Source organism: Falco rusticolus, chromosome 19, assembly GCF_015220075.1.
Source record: "Falco rusticolus isolate bFalRus1 chromosome 19, bFalRus1.pri, whole genome shotgun sequence".
NCBI classification, from domain to species: Eukaryota; Metazoa; Chordata; class Aves; order Falconiformes; family Falconidae; genus Falco; species Falco rusticolus.
The window spans coordinates 6,191,951-6,206,783 of NC_051205.1; the positions used below are offsets into that span (position 1 = coordinate 6,191,951).

The 14,833-nt window shown below is 56.9% G+C and overlaps 1 protein-coding gene across 1 annotated transcript; it reads left to right on the plus strand.

The window, feature by feature from the left end:
• Positions 1-8,447: 8,447 nt before the first annotated feature.
• NEUROD4 (neuronal differentiation 4) lies at positions 8,448-14,003 on the plus strand. The gene is made up of 2 exons (XM_037371334.1): positions 8,448-8,620; positions 11,363-14,003. The coding sequence occupies exon 2, from the start codon at positions 11,372-11,374 to the stop codon at positions 12,365-12,367; it is 996 nt and encodes a 331-aa protein (XP_037227231.1). The 5' UTR covers positions 8,448-8,620; positions 11,363-11,371; the 3' UTR covers positions 12,368-14,003.
• Positions 14,004-14,833: the final 830 nt, after the last annotated feature.

The window sequence follows — 14,833 nt, forward strand, 5'->3', positions numbered from 1 at the left end:
CCCACCCTCCTCAGGGCTATGTAACCACTTAGCAGGAACCAGCTACACCTGCACATCGTCCATGTCAACCAACCCACTGCCTCTGAGGCAAGGCCACAGCTGCACATTATCAATGTCAATCAACCCAATGCCTTCATTCCTCTACAGTTACCCACCACCAGTGCAGGGACAATCATGTGCTGGCATGTCCTGGTGCTCTGGTTGGGAGTAGGGCTGGGACACACGTGACACTGGGTGGCTGGGGACAAGCTGTCCACACCTGCCACATCCAGCATCTTCTGTCCTTGGGGCTAGCAGATTTCCCCCCTTTCCCTTTGCTCATCACTGAGGAGGCAATCACCAGCTCTGGGGCAGGGGGGATCCTCCCACCCAGGGGCTCCTTGTCACCAGCTGTGGACCACCCTGGCCATGGCCCTGGGTCCAAAACACCGCTGTGCTTGTCCCACCCCCATGCATAGAGGTCCTGCGGGGGCCGGGGTGTTGGATTTGCAGCTCTGACACCGCCCCCCAGCTCTGTCAAACCCTGCCTGTGGCGGGGCTGGGGGGGGGGGGGGAGGGCTGCCTGGTTGCCATGGCAATGCGGATGATGCTGGCAGCTCCGTGGGAAGCAGGTTGATCTTCCTGGGGATGGGGGAGGGAGAAGCTCCATGTCTTTTCAGAGTCATGGGATGCTCCTGAGAGACACGGCTCCATTTGGGATAAGCCTGGAATGGTTCCGAGAAGGTTACAGGTCTGCGGGGTACAGCTTTTAGTTGTGCCCCCAAAGCCATGTGCAACCAGGGCATGTTGCTGAACCAGTGCTTACTGGTTTCCAGCTTGGGAGACCAGTGAGAAGAGTCTTATGGCTTTCCTTCCCCTTGGAGGACTGACAAAACCTAGTCACCCGTGACCAGCTCATCTCATTTCTTTAACAGTGGTGGGATGCCCTAAATGAATGATTTTCCCCCCAGAAAATTCCTTCTCGGAGCATACACAGCACCTCCTGCAGCAGGCAAATGCCTTGTCCCCACAGAGGAGCTGTCTCCACCTCCTCCTCCCCTTGGCTGCAGCTATTCCTCCAGCTGGGTACAGGGCTGCTGCTGTGCACATCTCACCACCACCTCCCTCCTGACATTTATATGCAGCTTTTTGAGTAAATAAAGGAATTTTGTTTGCACGGTTTCACAGGTGAAAGGTGCATCGTGCAAGCATATAAGAGCGCTCAGATGGCAAAGTACCCCTCTGAGCTGGCCAAGGGAACTGTAGGGGGTGGATAAATGTATGCGGTGACAACTGCAGTGGCCACCTCTGGCTTCCCACCCCAGGTGAGATAAATCTCATCTAAAAAAACCCAGCTATTTTTTAATTTTTTTTTTTCTCCAGGAAAAGACTCCATGTGGGTACGCTGAGAGCTGGGACACGGTGGCGCTGCCACTCTCCACAGAGTGGGATGTCCCCCGGGAGACGGCACAAGTTATTCCTGACAGCTCCTCTCCCTGTAATTGTTCCCTGAGGTGGGTTAGTGTGTTATTAGCGATGGATTTGCTGGGGATGGAGTGGAGCTTAAATTAGACTCCGGCTGACAGAGCCCTCCTGGGTTTGTGCCGGGTGGTGTAATCCAGCGTGAAAAGCTCACTCGTGTTTGCCTATCACACAAAGTGAGGTGTGGCCTTGTCCCTAAACCTTGAGAACTGACCTTAAAAAGGGATCTGGTTTTGGCGGAGCATTAAAACCCCCAAGTGAGGATGCTCACCTGGATGGATGTCACCACCTGGGAGCTGGTGACCGCAAAAGACTGCAGGGTCCCCAGTAACTGGAGTGGGGGGCACTGGACCTGGGGGCCAACCTCCATCTGACAGCTCTGAGGCTTCAGGAAATCTTTTTTTCTGGATCTGAAGCATCTCTAGGCAGGAGATGGGTATGGATGTGGTGCTGGGACACAGCTCACAGAGGGTCTTGGGCTCTCGGTCCTCTTGAGGAGCAGGCAGAGACACTGCAGCATCCCAGGACATCACCTCCTGCTCTGGTTCCCTCAGGAGCACCCATGGCTGCAGCCTCCATGTGCAGTTTGAATTTGGAGCTCAGAGCTGTGCTGCGCCTGGAGCTGACCCAGCTGTCTGGGAGACGTCACCACGATTATTTCAGTTAACTCAATTTACTGCTATATTACTGTCAGATGGACCTAACGACCCGACACGGAGCAGCAGGCCTTAGAGGACCCATTTCTAATTAATTTTAGCTCATAAACTAATTAATGGATTTACTTGTAAACTCTTGGAAAATCCATGTTTCCTGCAAAGAGCAACCCTTTCTCCCCGGGGAGGCTGGGCATCCTTGGGTATGCTCTCTTCTGACCCTGGCAAACGTCCCTCTCTGTTGCTCCTCCAGCAGTGTCACCGCCTCGGCTGGATCCTGGTGGCTGTAGAGATTCATGGGCTCCTCATCCCTAGGGATGCTCTTCCTGAGCTGGCGCAGGTCCATGCAAGCCCTTCTGGGGATGCCAGCAAATCTACATGTCTGGGTCAGGGCCAAGCTGGACCAGGTGCCGCAGTGGCTTCTTGCCACCGTTGGTCCCTGGGGACAGTCCAGGGATGCTCTGGGGGGACTGCAGCCCCGGCTGTGGAGCCGGAGGAGAGGTGGCAGCAGCTGGGCGAGGAGGTTGCCAAACGGGCAGAGATGGCGGCTCCTGGCAAAGCCGTGCCCGCAGCTCAACATCTGGGGCCCGTGGTCGACATCCAGACAGCAGTGTCACCGCCTGAGCCAAGATATCTTCCCCCTCTTCCTCCTCCTCCTCCTGCAGGGGGACTGGCTGGAGCAGAGGAACTGGAGACAAACCTCTGGGGACTTGAGGCAGGCTCTGGGCAGACCCCAATAAGCCCTTTGCAGGGATGAATCCAGTCCCAAGAGGCGGGAACCACCTTGCTGATGCCTAGATAGGGTCCTCTTGTTCCCACCCTGAAGGTTTAAGTGGTAGACGTGACTGCAGTGGTGGGGAGCCTTGGGGCTGCTGTGGGGGGCACCCAGGGCTGGGTGGTGCACAGGGCAGTGCCCATCGCAGAGTCCTGTGACCCTAGGGCTGTTCTGTACCCCATGTCCTGGCTCCCCAGATCCAGCCAGCATCCCCAGGGTTGCTCTGTACCCCATGTCCTGGCATCCTCAGATCCACCCAGCATCCCCGGGGCTGTGCTGCCTCCGACCCTACATGGTGGAGGACACACAGGTTTGCACAAGCCCTCCTGCTCGAGGTTCTCTGCGTGGACAAGCTCTCGCTTCTCCTAGATTTGCGGTGATGCCCAGATGCTGCCCAGGCAAGAACCCAAAGTGGGATGCGGGGCATCCCACAGGGCTGTCGGCTGCTGAAGTTTCTTACCAGCAGATGTCAGCTCCCGCCCGGGGATGCTCAGCTGACGCTTGCCCAGCTCCGTTTGTGGCTCTGCACCATTGCACATGTATGTGGTGGGGCTGCAGCCTTCCCTGGGGAGTGACAGTCCTCCTGAACAGTGGGGTGACAAGGTGGCCCCAGGGCTGTGTGTGCCATCATGGCTGCAGCGACCTGGGACAGCTCATGGCTCTTCCTCTTGGGAGCTGTGCAGCTCCTGCTCACGGCCCTGGCCTGTTCGGGGCTATTCTGTGGCACTCATAGAGAAAAATAGCTCATTAGCAAAATTATGGGGCTGGGTACTGGAACGAGCATTCCAGGGAGTTTTGGAGCAAACAGAGGAGCAAGGGAAAATGGATGGTCCTGCTCACAGGCAGGCTGGGAGGGCAAAGGGCTGCCTGGGGATGGAGACCCCTGTGGAACTGTCAAGGAGCGATGGAACAGAGCTGGACCAGGACACCCAGCCCATGAGCAGCCTCCAGTGCATGAGCAGATGTTGTCTGAGCCTGTGCAGGCCCAGCAGCCCCTCCACTGAATTATGCCAATATGGGGGTCTTCACTGAGATGCAAAGCAGGGCCAGCTGCTCATCCCAGACACCTACACTTCAGCAGTGGGTCGGAGTGCTTCGCCTGCACCCCTAGTTTGATGGTGCCCCTCAGGGCACCTCTGTGCAGGAGTCACCGTGCCACACTGGCTGCCTTCAACATGGGACACCCCGAGGACCCTGCCTGGCACGTGCATGCATGGGGCAGGGGGACTGGTACGTGGTGGCTGGATCCTGCTCCTCAGCAGCCCAGTTTATGCACCCCTGGCCCAGCTGGGTCACCCTGCTAGGATCTGCCAGTGTGGCCCTGCTCCCGGCAGGAAAAGATCCTCTCAGGGCTGAGCCTGGGGGGTTTCTGCCCCAGCAGGGTTGGGGAAAAGGTTCTTTCCCCGCCCTGATAAACCCTTTTCTGGAGAAGGTGCTGGGCACTGCACCCCTCTCCTTTCCAGAGAGCTCTGGCGGCAGGGTCCCCACCAAGCCGTGGGGATGTCCTAGTTTCACCTGGGCTCATGCAGCAGGTGATGCCACAGCTGGGATGTCACACACTGTCCCCTGCATGCGATGGAAATGCCTTTCCTAACTAGGGACTGTCCCCAGTGTCTCCTGGCTCTGGGTTGTGTCCAGCCCTGCTCTCAGGAGGATGCCTGAACATCCCTGCCAGATCCATGGGGCCAGAGGCAACTGGAAGTGAATCTGGGCTCTCCCGGCTGCACCCTCAGCCCAGCGAGCCAGCAGTGGCACTGGGAATGGCTCTGTGCTGAGCAAGGGGCTTGGTCCTGGGGGACAGAAGGGTTGTGGCCGCTTGCTAGGGGTGCTTGAGCCCCTTTGTGCCTCCCGGTGCATCTGGGCACGTCAACATCCCACTCACGCCTGCCTCCTCACTGGGGGAGCAGCCCTGGGCTGGGCAGGGGAAACTGAGGCAGGGAGCCTTGTGAGGCTCAGCCCCGTATATTTCCAGAGCACCTCGAGGCATTGGGACACACTGCATGCCCTGTACTCCACGCTCCACACCTGAGGGTTTTGGGAGGCAGCAGTGCTGCAGCAAGGGCTGGGGACGCAGCTGGTCCCCACAGTGTCCCAAACCCCTGACATGTCCCTTCTCCAGTGCCAACAGACATCAGGGTGGTGAAACATCCTCTGCAGCCAACTGGGCCCCATGGCTGAGCCACCGTGATGGTGCCCATGGGACTGGGGAGACTCCCAAAACTGAGCTGCCTGGGGACCCCAGGGACAGCATCCCTTTGTCATAACCCTCTCGCCACCTCTCCCGGGTGCCACCATCACTCAAACTGACAAACACGGGTCATTGAGTGCTGGCTGCAGCCCCACCAACTCCCTGCCGCCCCGCCGGGCCCCCCAGCCCCTGATTTCTCTTTAATTGCATTCCCCAGTGTCATGCAAATCAGTCGTCCCAGGCGCAGCTGCCAGGATTAAATTAGACCCCGTTAATACGCGGTAATTACGTTTTCACACAGGCCCAGGAATGCCAGCCCGGGCGCTGGGGCGGCAATCGGTTTTCACAATATTTACTCTGGCAATTACCCTCCCTTCCAGGCCACGGCCCCTCTGAGGCCAGGGGCTGGCAAGGGGATTAGGGGATGGCAAGTAACACTGGGGCGGTGGCTCAGGATGCTGATGGGACACAGGGATGGTGTGGGGTGAGCTTCCCCCACTTCTCATCATCCTTAAATTCTGCCCCTTGTATGTGCAGGTTTGTGCCCTGCCTGGAGCATCTGAGTGGTGGCTTCATCCCCTTTTCAGGTGGAGCATCATCGAGGTAGAGCACCCCAGGGTAGAGCATTTTTGAGGTGGAGCATCATTCCATCCCTGAGGTGTTTAACCCATACCTGGAAGTGTTTAGAAAAAATGTAGATGCAGTACTTGGGGACATGGTTTAATGCTGGACTTGGCAGTCCTAGGTTAACAGTTGGACTTGATTTTCTTAAAGTTCTTTTCCAATCTAAATAATTTTGTGATTCTATGAAGCGGAGCATCCCAGCGTGGGGCATCATCAAGGCAGAACATCCCAAGGTGGAGTGTCGTTGAGGTGGAGCAGCATCAAGGTGGAGCACCCCAAATGTAGCTCCTTTTGGCAAGTCCTGCAGCCATTGAGAGGACCTTCTCCAGGTGCCCCACACTGCTCCAGCCCGGCTGGGATTGCACTGTGCCCCTCATGGTTGCAGCTGTAGGATGTGGAGCATCTGAGGAGGATGCTTTCAAGGGAGATTTTCTTGCAGAGCACCAGGGAAGGGCCACGAGGTGAGGGACATCTTGCATGTGACCAACAGAGCAGGGTAACGTGGACAAGCTTGGGACCTGCCACATCTCTAGGTGTCATGGGGACAGTGCAGTGTGTTCCTCATGCTCTCCACTGCTCAGAGCCCCACAGTAGAGAGGGAAACTGAGGCTCAGGACAAGCAGGCATGGGTGGGAATATGCAGGGTCATGGGGACCCAAGCCATGCCCCCCTGAGCTGAGATGGGTGTGGGGTGACAAGCTGGTGTCAGAGCCACTGGGGTTCAGGAATTGGAGAGCAGGGGAGAGATGTGGGGTGCTGGGAAGGTGATGGGCAGGACAGGATGAGATATGGGGGACCTGCAGGGGATGGGGGACCTGAAGCGATGACCCCTGAGAGGTGGGAGGGTGAAATAGGGGATGGAGGGCACTTGGGTGTGTGTGTGTGTGGAAAGACATGTGGGGAATGAGAGGGTTACACAGGGGGCATTGAGGAAGGGGGAACATGAGGGAAAGACACATGGGTGTGGATGGGCTCTTGGGGAAAGTGGGAGGCTCCTGGAGGGGGCACAGTTTGGGGTTTGGGGATCACCAGCACAGCCCTGATTTGCTGGGGGCTGGATGTGGGGCTGAGCCCAGCTGGTAAATGGTGATGCCCAGCTGCATTCCCTCCTGTCCGTCTCTGAGCCCCCCAGTGCCCACCCAGCATGGGGTGGGGGGGCTGTGCCTCCACTCCAGCCACAGCCCCCCCAGTGCTCATCGAGGTCCCCATCCTGGGGCTGCATTGCCCATCCCCAGGGCTGGCGGCGGAGGTGGGAACAGGCAGGTTGAACATCTTGCAAGAGCGGACCCGGGGGGCCAGAGCTGCCGTAACCCCAACAGATGCAAAGCCCCCACACAATGGGATTAGCGAGTGGCACGTGGCTGGGCGCTGAAAGGCAGCAGGGCAGGCAGACAATGCGCCCGCTGTCACCCCACTCGCTCCCAAGGGTCACTCCTGCTCCCGGCATCCGGGGCCCACTGCTGGCCCTGGGGGAGGTTTCACTGTGTCTCCCCCTTCCCCAGGCACCCATCGTCCCCTTTGTGCGGGTGCCCAGACCTGTTGGAGCCATCTGTCAGGGAAGGGACGAAGCCGTCACAGAGCCGGGCAGTGTGGCAACAGGCAGATTTATTGGCCGCAATCTGTTCCTGCCTGCCCTGCCTGTCCCACGGTGGGAAGTAAGCCATGAATCCACTAATGAATTAATTAGTATTCCCTGTAATCCCAGGCTGCCAAAGACATGATTGCAAGCGCTTCAAATTAATGTGAAGGGTCCTGCGGGCTGGCGCGTGCAGGGAGGCTCCCACGCAGCAATGCTGAACTCTTGGGACCAGAGTCCAGGCAGGGATGGAGGTGGGCGGGGGGGATGACTTTTGGGGTGCCATCATTGTTCTCCGCTTCCAGCCCTGCTGCTGCAAAGGGGCCCAGCCCAGCCTCTTCTCATGCTGAGCGGCTGCAGCTCCTGCAGTTGGAGAGGCCGAGCCCTGGCTCTGAGTGGCAGAGCAAGGCGACCTGTAATGCCCATTCCTTAATTAATGGGGGGTCTTTTTCCATCACCCCCTCTCCCTGGCTGGGGGCTGTGGAGCCTGGGGCCACTTCCCTTGTCTGAGCAGTAGAGAGCTCAGCTGGGCCCCTTCTGGCTGTACCAGTCACTAATTACTCCCCCTTTGCTCTCTCATCACAGCTGTGAGGGAGCTGTGGGCCCTGCGCCCACCCCCAGCACCTGGGTCAGAGCCAGCGTTGCCCCAAGGCCGGGCCCCCAGCTTTCCCCAGCACCCACTCTGCAGTGCCCAGCCAAGGGGGTGGCAGGTGGTGACACCCAATTCTGAGACCCTGGCAGCCCCGTGTCACTATCACATCAGGCTTGGCTGTGTCCTGTTGGATGGAGACCCCCATGGAGGGAGCTGTGTGGCAGGGTCTGTCCTGGTGCTGGGCAAGCTGGGGTGCTCATCCAGGGGTGCTCACCCAGGGGTGCCCTTTAGGAGTGCCCATCCGTGAACGCTGATCCAGTGGTGCCCATCTAGGGTTGTTCATTCAGGGATGCCCATCCTAAGGTGTTCGTCTCAGGATGCTTATCCCAGGGTGCGGGTCCAGGGATGCTCACTCAAGGGTTCCCATCCCAGGGGACCCTGGCCAACGCACCTACCAGAGAATGCTCGTCTAGGGGCAACCACCCAGGGATGCCCGGGGTAGCTGTTGAGGCTCCAGTGGGGCGATGGGACGGGAGGAGCCGGCCTCAGCCACCCCCCTGTGGGAGGAGCCAGGCGGGAGCCGCGGCCGGGCGGGAGCCGCCGGCAGCGCCGAGCTCTCAAAACCGCCCGACAGCGGAGCTGCCCGCGGTGCCGCCGCCGGTGCCGCTGCCGCGGGAGCTGCCCGCCCCCCCGGGGCTGCCGGCACCATGCGCCCGGGCAAGTGACAGCGGGAACGCGCTCCGGTGTCCAGGTAAGGGCAGACCGGCGCCCCAGGGGGTGCGGGGGACCCGCAGTGACGAGTCGGTCTCTCCGACGGGGCTCCGCGGCCGCTCGGTGCCCCCGGTTGCCCGGGGGATCCTCCGGGATGGCGCGGGAGGCTCTGCCCCGACAGCGGAGCAGCGGGATCCCGTCCCGGAGGGGCTCCTTCCGAGGAGAGCGGCCAGTGGCGCAAGAGAAAGCGGGGACGGCGCCGGCGGCGTCGAGCTCCAGCCGCTCCCCCCGGCTCCCCGCAGCTGTCGGGGGTGGGGGGACCCCCGAGCTGGGGGCTCTGCCCCGCCTTGGAGCCGGGCGCTGGCTGCCAAAGGGTCCAGCCGCCTCCGACCACGTCGTAGCCGGCCTTTCGCTGGGGTGGAGGTGATGCAGGTGAGGGAGGTGATGAAGGACCTGCCTCGGTCCCCGGCTTTTGTTTCTCCACTCCCGGAATGGGCAGCCCGGGGAGGGGGGCCCGGCTCACGCGGCCTCTGCTCTGCCAGCACAGACCCTTCCCCGGCGAGTCCTGCCCAGGGCCAGGACACCTGCAGGGAGGACACCAGCACCCCTCACCTTCCTCCTCCTTTCCAGGTCTGTGCGGATGTTGCAGAGCAGTCCTTAGGCAGGTTCCTTCCTCTGAAAAAATGTCAGTGCATCCCCTCTCCCCTGCCCCAGCTGGCTCGGGGGGGTACTGGGACTGGGACCATGAGTGGGACTGGGAGCTCTGGGCAGCCCCGGGTTCAGTACTCAGCTGGCACCGGTGCGTCCATAGCCATTCTGTTGGCTGCGCTGGAGCTCACAGACCAGCTGTAGGGCTTTTAATCTGTCCTGCAGCCAGAGCCCACAAAGGTCCATGTGCAGCTGGGCCACATCCTGCTGTGTTCCCAGGCAGGATACAGTCTTAAATAAATCCTAATTTTCATGGTCTGCTTGAGGGTGTCTTGTCCCTCCTGCCCCTCTCCATGATGAATTCCTGGCCCCAGCTGCCCATTTTGTTCCTGGCTCTCATGCCAGCCTTTCCTGCATTCTCTTCCCCAGCCCTCTGTGTTTCTTCTGCTCTGGGTGGCTCTGTCCAGGGTCAGGGTCTTTGCATCAGGGGCTGCACAGGGCTGGAGTCAGTCTTTGCCCTGAATCAACTGTCCTCATTTGGGGGATCAAGTTCCCTGGAAGGAAACCAGTGGAGGGTTGAAACCAAGTTCCTGGTCCTACGGGAAAGGAGAAGGAAACAAACCCAGGATGTTCAGGATGGGATGTCACCTCAGTGACTAGTGGCACAAAGGGAAAGCATCTCCTTCTCAAGTAGGGATGGCTCAGCTCATAGTAAAGTTAATTTTTTGACTACAGAAGGCTTTTTCCTGCAATGGGTTCCTTGTGGTTTTTTTTCCAGACAATGTGGAAAAGGAAAGATATCGAAAGGACTGGACAAGCTTCCCATTTCCCAGTGGGTTCCCACTTGGGAAACTGCCAGAGTGACTTAATCAGACGATTGCCCTCTTTGTCTGCTCCCCCTGCCCCCCCCCCCCCCCCCCCAAAAAAAAAAAAAAAATCAACATTCTGGAGAAAGCAAGCAAAATCCCTAAAAATTCAAACTGCATTTCCAAAGAGACAGCCTGCTGAAACTCCCTGGAAATACTGTGATGTAAAGTGTAGGGAAAGGGGGAAGACACTGGGCTTGCCTCTTGAGCAGAGCACCAAACCTTGAGATTTTCTCCTGGGGTGGATTCGGGTGTACAGGACCAGTGAAGGGTGGGAGCTGCAGGCAGGGATGCTGCATTTGGGGTAGTTCCCCAAGGGTGGAGTGAAAGGAACCCCCAGACTGCAGCCTGGAGGGCTTCTGGAGCAGCTCTGCAGCCGTTTCTGGACTGCTATCACCACGCAAAGTGGGTGCAGCCCTGTAGTCCCACTAGGACGCTGGCAGAAGGTATTTGGACCAGCTCCATCCTGGCTCAGCCATTCGTCCCAAAGATGGTCCTTCACCCACCAGATTTCCTAGCATCTGACAGACTCCTATTACTCTGCTGAAGAGTTAATTGGGGCTACATGGTCCTCTGGGGATATGATGGCTGTGTGTAGCAATTAACACCCTAATCCAGCCTGCAAACCCCATCATGCATATTAAAAGTGGGATTTTCCACGTGGGGTGGACAGGCACAGTGGAACCAGGCTTGGGCAGCACACTTTCAGCAAAGCTGCTTAGATGCTAAGCTTTATTAAATGAGTCAGGCACGATGACAGGATTTGGGGGGCTGATTAACATGAAACCCAGGCCGGTTTGTGCAGTGTGACTGTGTTCGTTAAGGCAGAGGGAAATGAAGGTTCAGAAAAATGTGCTCAGGTTAGAAGAGCTCAGGCAGGAAAAGCTCTGGAGACAGCTCAGCAGAGGACCTTTACTTTCAAGCTCTCTCTTGCAACCCGCAACATGACAATCAGGGTTGAAGCCATGAAGGGAGTGACTCATGAGTGGGACTGACACCAAAATTGAATTGTTGGAAGCCCTGAGCCCTGGAAAAGAGCTGCTGGGCCCCAGGGAGAGGCTTCAGTCCCTCACCCAAAACATCACCAGAAATTATTGTAGATAGATAAATAAATAGTGATGGAGAAATAGGTTGTGTAGGTACTATTAGTGGACAGAAAGAGTTGATGTCTCTGGAAGATGGTTTTGAGCTCAGCTCCTAAAGCCCTCAACATGTTGAGGGACTGTTCTGCTGGAATTTGTTATTGTCTCCATATCCCTTTGTTGCAGACATCAGAGATGACCAAGACGTACACCAAGCCCAAAGAGATGGCGGAGCTTGTGAGCACCCAAGCCTGGATGGACGAAACGTTGAGCTCCAAAGATGAGCTGAAGGAAGAGGATGGCAGGCAAGGTTCTTTTGGATTGATGTCTGGCTTGAATGAAGAGCACGACAGCATTGAGGAAGAAGAGGAGGAAGAGGATGACGGGGAAAAGCCGAAAAGAAGAGGACCAAAGAAGAAGAAAATGACCAAGGCGAGGCTGGAGCGGTTCAGGGCCCGGCGGGTGAAGGCCAATGCCCGGGAGCGCACACGGATGCATGGTCTAAATGATGCTCTTGACAACCTGAGGAGGGTGATGCCCTGCTACTCCAAGACTCAGAAATTGTCCAAGATTGAGACTTTGAGGCTTGCAAGGAACTACATCTGGGCTCTGTCTGAGGTGCTCGAGACAGGGCAGACTCCTGAAGGGAAGAGCTTTGTGGACATGCTCTGCAAGGGCTTGTCCCAGCCCACCAGCAACCTGGTGGCTGGCTGTCTGCAGCTGGGACCACAGACCTTGTTCCTGGAGAAGCACGAAGAGAAGTCCCCAGTGTGTGAATCGGCCATATCCAGCCACTCCTTCAGTTACCAGTCGCCGGGGCTCCCAAGCCCACCGTATGGGACCATGGAAACACATCTGCTGCATTTAAAGCCTCCGACTTTCAAGAGCTTGGTGGATGCTTCCTTTGGAAACCATCCCTCTGACTGCACCACTCCCCCCTATGAGGGTCCTTTGACACCACCCCTGAGCATCAGTGGGAACTTCTCCTTGAAGCAAGATGGGTCTCCAGACCTGGATAAATCGTACACCTTCATGGCCCACTACCCCTCAGTCAGCCTGGCTGGAGCACATGGACATGCCTCTCACTTCCAAAACACAGTGCCCCGCTATGAGATCCCCATAGACATGAGCTATGAGTCCTACTCACACCATGTAGGTGGGCCTCAGCTCAACGCCATCTTCAATGAATAGCAAAGCAGTTAGACCCAAATTCTTGATGCAGAGAGACGTTCAGCCATGTCGTGGAGCTGTTTCTAGAATGGACACAACTGGAGCGATGGTACTGCTGCTACGGGGTGATAGGCTTTTAAGCATCTCTGCAGGACATCACTGTGGAAGGTTCAGCTGGCCTTCCTGTCCTCTCCCAACAGGTCTGCCGCTTGCTGATCTCCAAGCTGTCCACAAGAGCCACGTGAACCCTTCCTGACAGCTGAACGCTGAGCAGGCACTGTTGAAAGCTGAGGTGTTGCCTCCCAGTCCTGCTCCCCCAGAGATGCTCATGAAGGTGGCTTCACCCTGCAGGACTTTCTGCCTGAATGCACTCCAGCACTTGGATCGTCCATTGCCAAGACATTAGGGCTCCTTTTCCTCCCTTCTTGGGCTGATAGGGTGTGGGCACACCTCTGTCTCGCATCAGGGGGACACAAGCCCCTCCTGCCCCTTGGGATGACCAGTTCCCCTTCCACATGCTCTGATGGAGTCATGGTTTTCCCAGTCCAGCCATGGCCAGGTGGACTGGCAGAGGTGGGAATGACCTGGACTGCTTGCAGAAGACCAACACAGTTGCTCCTCTTTGAAGCTTCCCACCCAATGGAGAACCTTATCTTTGCTGCCACCGTATCATCCAGGGATGGCATGGTCCAGCCAGGCTCAGAGCTTCTCTGTGATGGTCCCTCTGCTGCTCTCCTCCTGTGCTGAGCCCTGCTGCCTGTCCTCTTCTGAGCCTCAGACCTTGCCTTTGACCTACAACCAGCATGAGATTATCAGCACACAGAACCTGAAACCTTGTTTAGGGACTGCTGATCTTTCAGAGTGCAAATACCCTAGCTGGAAGAGGAGCTCTCAGCTGAGCCCTTGCTCCTGACTAGAGCCATGTCTTCTCATGGTTTGTAGTGTTATCATGATCCATGCCCTGGACGCATCCTGCCAAAAGAAGTGTGTCTTAATTTCCTGGTTTATTTATTATTTACTCTGTGTGTGGGGGGGTCTAATTTATTTCCTTCCATTTTACATGAAATGTGGAGTGTGCTAAATAACCTCCTTGTTTTCCAGTTGACTTCCAAGTGCTTAGTTGGAGTTAGCTTTGTGGAGACGTGTGGTTTTTGCAGTGCTTGTTGCTCCAGGATTATTTATTAGCCATTATTTATTTAATTTATTTTCTTCCTGCCCTCATGGTCTATTTTCTGGTGATGAAACCAAGTATTTAACCAAGGGGTTACATATTTAATGTTGAACTGCATATTTAACATGGCCATTTCTCAGATATTGGAAGCTGATTGTGCCCGGCAGCTCCCAACTCATCCCTTGTATTTCTATACGAGCAATAACTTTTGAAGGCTATGCAACTAGTTTTGTTTTCAACAAAATCCAGGCAACTATTTTTGATGTCCCACTGGTCTTGCGAGCCCAGCTGGCCAAACCTCCCTGTTTTGCAGAGGTGTTTTGTAATAGAGCTGGGAATCTGGAGATGACTTGAGGTCTTTGCTCAGCCCCTGGTCCTGGGGCTTCTTCCCTTTTGTACTGAGAGCAAATGTTTATCCTTTTGTAAAGAAAGCAGAATCGGGTTTTTAGCTCAAATAAAGTTGTGGTCTTGTTTCAAGCAGCATCACCCCAGGGCTGTGGTCTCCTTTCTCCTTTGCTGTGGGCTTCAGTGTGGTGGTGGTGGTGAAGGTCTGCCTGGGGGGAACCAGAGGATCTCACCCCCCCTGTGCTGAGGTCCAGCCGGTATCCCTGACCTTAGGGCTGGGCTCCAGGGGCTGCTGCTGGGGGCTAGTGCTGGCCATAGGACCAGCACTGGCCATGGGACTCCCTGGGAAGGTCATCTCCAGAGGCATGGGGGGGGGTGGGGGGCTTGGCAGTGGAGCAAGGGTTGGTGTGTTTAACATGGAGCTGCTGCTGGCTCTGCCCATCTGTGACCAGCGTTCATGGGGTGCACGTCATGAACACACACTCACACACATGTGCAAACACACACGTGCACCTGCTTGGGTGTGCCCATACAGGTGTGTACACACAAATATCACACGCACATGCACAGACACATGCAGGCAGCCCTTTGCTTATGTGCACACCAACACACCACACATGCACACACTGATGCATTGTCCTGCACAGCTCTGCATGTGCAGACTCTTGTGAGCGAGGCATAAATGCACGCAGGGAGATGTGCACATACTCTGCACCCGTGGCTGTGCAGAAACACTGGGATGTGTCCCGCCTGCTCTGTGAACGGTAACACATGGGTGTCCTGGCTTCACCCTAAGCCATCATCCCTGTGGAGAGTGGGACTGTGGAGCACCCACGAGTCCTCATTTCCCAGCTGTGCTAAAAACCTGAAACAGTGTCTGGCTGCCATCGAGGCCTCTCCTCCCCACGGCCTCTCACGTGGGGACCCCATGTTCCGCATGTCCTTGCACAGCTCAGTGCCTCTCTGTCCCC

Excerpts from the sequence above, each read along its gene's own strand:
- NEUROD4 (XM_037371334.1), top strand. The coding sequence starts at position 11,372 with ATGACCAAGACGTACACCAAGCCCAAAGAGATGGCGGAGCTTGTGAGC.